Source organism: Gekko japonicus, unplaced genomic scaffold (genome assembly GCF_001447785.1).
Source record: "Gekko japonicus isolate JY-2015 unplaced genomic scaffold, Gekko_japonicus_V1.1 scaffold3437, whole genome shotgun sequence".
Classification (NCBI taxonomy): domain Eukaryota; kingdom Metazoa; phylum Chordata; class Lepidosauria; order Squamata; family Gekkonidae; genus Gekko; species Gekko japonicus.
The window spans coordinates 148,489-153,217 of NW_015174943.1; the positions used below are offsets into that span (position 1 = coordinate 148,489).

At 45.9% G+C, this 4,729-nt stretch overlaps 1 protein-coding gene across 1 annotated transcript in view; it reads right to left on the reverse strand.

Moving 5' to 3' along the window:
- Positions 1-2,635: 2,635 nt before the first annotated feature.
- LOC107122082 (zinc-binding protein A33-like) overlaps positions 2,636-4,729 on the reverse strand; it is a 10,757-nt gene continuing 8,663 nt past the window's right edge. The window contains exon 6 of the mRNA XM_015425109.1: positions 2,636-3,486. Within this exon, the coding sequence (XP_015280595.1) occupies positions 2,963-3,486 (524 nt within the window). The 3' untranslated portion in view covers positions 2,636-2,962. The remainder of the gene's footprint in view (positions 3,487-4,729) is intronic.

The window sequence follows — 4,729 nt, forward strand, 5'->3', positions numbered from 1 at the left end:
TGTTTTACAATTATGGAAGATGCCACCTCAGATCTCATCTCTCCATGAACTCACCATGTTCTCTTAGCACATGTAATACTGGGATCATAACGTTGTTCTACCTTAAGGTGTTGTGAAGATACTGTGAAATGCTATGTATGCTGCAAAGTATACTAATAAGAGGTATTACCAACTTGCAGCTCCTCCAACAACTTAAAAATGTGATTTCCTATATCAAAATTGGGATATATAGAAAAACAACGATGTTTAGTTTACCTGATCTAGCACAAATGAGTCAGAATGTAATTAAACTGCCCTACTGTTCAAACTGGAGTTTAAAATCAACAACACCCAACTTGATGTTTGCTTTATTTGTACAAGTGGCAAGTCAGGGGAAACAGTAGGGTGGGGAGGGACTGTACAACAATCCTAAGACCTTGGCCAAAGATTTCTGTCTCTGGCCAAGACCCCATTGAACAATGGCATGTATGCACCTTCTCTCATGTTCTTATAATGAAGTTAATGAGCAGTAAGCTTAGAACAGATAAAGGAAGTACTTCTTCACCCAAAGAGTAATTAACACGTGGAATCACTGCTGCAAGATGTTGTGGTGCCAAAGACAATAAGGAACCGTTAGCGTACAAGTATAGCCACAAGTAACACCCACCAAGGGAAGACCATCCACAATTCACAACTATGTATGCTCAGAACTGTGTATTACATTCACTAAGGTACAAAGAAGAGTTAGTGGTCATAACCCAATAGAATGTATAGGCACATAACAATTAAGCATATTTTACAAAAAAAGAATGTGTTCAAAACCAACGGTAGGCTTCTTTGTAATTCCGTATGTATTTCCATACACAATTCCACACACCCCTCCAAACAGAGTAACTGCAGCAGAAGATGCCCACTGTGGAAAGTATAACAGCTGGACGCCTCTCCCAGGTATAAATCAAGATGCCAGAATGGGAGGGCTTTTGGAATATTGTTCCAACTGGTGGACCTCCTGATGGCACCTGGGGTTTGGCCACTGTGTGACAGGGTGCTGGACTGGATGGCCCATTCTTCTGATCCAACATTGGCTTCTCCTCTGTTCTTACATGCCTGTGTTGTGTATTTACCCTCTAGTGGAGGAGCATAGCACTGTTTTGTCTAATAACGGAATATGCTTCTGTTCCCTTGTTGAGTGCTGATCCTGGAATGTTTGCAACCCATGGCTCAGGTCCATTTTTTGTGATTGTCTCCCCCTCCTGGGGCAGTTGGACTAACCCCCTAAAGTTCTGTTCCACCTGAGCCCGTTAAAGGGAGGGCGGGATACAAATCCAATAATAAAAAACAATAACCCCCCCCATCCTTCACGGTAAGGATTTCAGGGGCCATTTTGGGCTGCCGTAGGAGGGGAGAGAGTGGCGCTCCGCAGGTGGAAATGCTGCTCTATGTTCAAGCATGGGCATGCATAGACCAGCAGGAGAGACAAACATGCTGTTCCTAGCAGCAAACTAGACTGCCCGATGAACGCATGGACTCTTCAGACTCGCACTCAAGATGGAATGCTGGGCCACCCTGCTGGCCAATGGCTGGCTTGCAATAAGGCTTGAGCCTGTGGGCACCTTAGGAATTCTGGCACAGTGGGATGGGTGCAGCCACAAAATGGCCACCGCCACTGCTTACCTTCAGCCACACAGTGAAGACCTGTGAGTTCTGGAGGCAGCTGCTGCCAAAACATTTTTTAAAAATCTGCACAGCCAATTATATTCCAGTCAAAAACCTTCCTGGGCAAAAGCTCCACCTGGCCCTACCCAATTTCTAGAAACACTTGGTGGGCAGCATGGCGCCCATGGGAACCACATGGGGGACACCCGCAACAAAAGATTCCAACGTGGAAGGGGCTCCTCCTTAACTTCCAGGTCTGTGGGTACACCTGCAGCAAAATCAGGAACATCTTTAGCTTTCAGAGGCTTAGACTGGATTCAGACAGTATTATTGTCTCCTCTGCACATGGCCTTTTACCTTGGCCTGTTAAGCGCAGTGCTGGATGCTAAAGCCAGGAAGGCCACAATGGGGGAAAGTTTGTGTCTAACAACTTCAGCCAGCTTAATTTCCCTGGATTCCAATGGCAGCTGCAAAAGTTATGCTGGGGTAGTGGTGGTTCTCTGTTGTTTTAAGAGGAAGTAAAGCCCTAATGGAAGTTGTGGTAGCTATGGGCTACAAAGGTGGTAAAGGTATTACGTTAAAAGTGCTTACATGTCCCGTTTGTGACAGATTGTCAGGGACACATTTTTCCCAGTACCCTTTGTGATCCAGAAAAAAGGATAGACTTTTTCTTTGAATTGGGCCCTGCGGGTATGAAGGTGAGAATAATTTTTTGCGTCATAAAAAGAGACCTGACCTTTGTCATAGTCCAGATACACTCCAAATCTCTGACTGAAGGTCCCACCTTCAGGACCAATGTCTTCTGCTGTGCGCAGCCGTAAAGCCCACACCTTGCCTACAATATCTTGAGCGGGAACCCGAACTTTCCTTTCTATGGATTCTGTGGCCACCCCGATAGCCCAGTCTGCTGCATCTTTTGTCTCGATTTCCCAGTAATGTTCACCGGAACAGAAGCTGCTTTTCCCCAGTACTATGGGATAGGCTCCTACTTCCAGGTCTGTGGGTACACTGCAGCAAAATCAGGAACATCTTTAGCTTTCAGAGGCTTAGATTGGATTCAGACAGTATTATTGTCTCCTCTGCACACGGCCTTTTACCTTGGCCTGTTAAGCGCAGTGCTGGATGCTAAAGCCAGGAAGGCCACAATGGGGGAAAGTTTGTGTCTAACAACTTCAGCCAGCTTAATTTCCCTGGATTCCAATGGCAGCTGCAAAAGTTATGCTGGGGTAGTGGTGGTTCTCTGTTGTTTTAAGAGGAAGTAAAGCCCTAATGGAAGTTGTGGTAGCTATGGGCTACAAAGGTGGTAAAGGTATTACGTTAAAAGTGCTTACATGTCCCGTTTGTGACAGATTGTCATGGACACATATTTCCCAGTGCACCTTGTGATTTTCCAGAAAAAAGGATAGACTTTTTCTTTGAATTGGGCCCTGCGGGTATGAAGGTGAGAATAATTTTTTGCGTCATAAAAAGAGACCTGACCTTTGTCATAGTCCAGATACACTCCAAATCTCTGACTGAAGGTCCCACCTTCAGGACCAATGTCTTCTGCTGTGCGCAGCCGTAAAGCCCACACCTTGCCTACAATATCTTGAGCGGGAACCCGAACTTTCCTTTCTATGGATTCTGTGGCCACCCCGATAGCCCAGTCTGCTGCATCTTTTGTCTCGATTTCCCAGTAATGTTCACCGGAACAGAAGCTGCTTTTCCCCAGTACTATGGGATGGTTCTGAAATCTCTCTGGGTTGTCGTAGCACTTCGAAATTTTCCACTCAGTCTCCACATGTGTTCCATTCTGACTGATAATCAATAGAGGATGAGAAGTATTGGGGTCCAGTTGGACAGGTTCTAACCCTGGTAGGAAAGGGAAGAATTGCATTCAGTTGGGTGTTATCAGTCTTATCCCACACATTACTTCCTAGAATGCAAAGGGCAGGTTCTAATCCAGTGATTTCCCAGCAGTTTCACCAAGTTTGGGAAAGAATCCATCAGAGGAGGAGAAAATGCAGAAAGAGGATGATGACGGGACAGCACCCTGGGACTTTCCATATGGAGGTTTTACTTGAGGCCTGGTGCCAAACTGCAACAGTTTTTCCTGCAAGCTTCCTTGTCTTCCATGTGCTGTTTCTCTGTCCTTTCTCATATCAGCTCAAAGGTCAATAGAGAAAGCAGAGGGAAACAGCCAGGAAATCCACCCAAATTCATTAAGTTATTGCCGCTCTGCACTCAACCAGCAGGAAACGCCCTGTGTGAAATGTATGTAAACATGTGCTCCAGAAACCCCCGCTCCAAGGGTTGGATGCCAAACTGGAGCAAAACCTCAGTATGGAGGCAAGCCGCCTACGCTTTCTCAGTCTCCACATGCTTGTGCCTCACTCTTTTGCAAAACTGGCTTCAAAGTGGAAAGGTACTCCCCCCCCCTCAAGCTACAGTCCTGAAACATAATTCTTGTTTCGTCTTCAGCACTCTGAATCGGGGGACGTTTATACAGGGGCATGCTTTTTTTCTCACAATAGAAGCCTGAGCAAGGCTGTTAACATTTTGGAGGCTGTTAATTCATAGGGTTGCTGTAAGTGGGAAATGATTTGACGGCACATAACAAAACCCGCACAGTTGTGGGAGTTCTGTTGTTCCCTCACAGATGAGTTGGATGCAGACATATCTATGTTCGCAGAATGCAAACTAGATTTTACTGGTCTGTCTAAGCCCTGGATCTCCAACATTTTTGAACCTGAGGGCACCTTTGGAATTAAGGGTTGCTGTAAGTGGGAAATGATTTGAAGGCACATAACACACAAGCCAGGAATCTGGAGAAAACAAAACCCACACAGTTGTGGGAGTTCTGTTGTTCCCTCACAGATGAGTTGGATGCAGACATATCTATGTTCGCAGAATGCAAACTAGATTTTACTGGTCTGTCTAAGCCCTGGATCTCCAACATTTTTGAACCTGAGGGCACCTTTGGAATTCTGACACAGGATGGTGGGCACAACCACAAAATGGCTCGCACTAAAGTTGGAACTGTATAGGGTTGCCAGGGCTCTTGGACCTGCCAGCAAGGGATGGGGTGTGTGAACTTAACGGGAGTGGGGAGGGA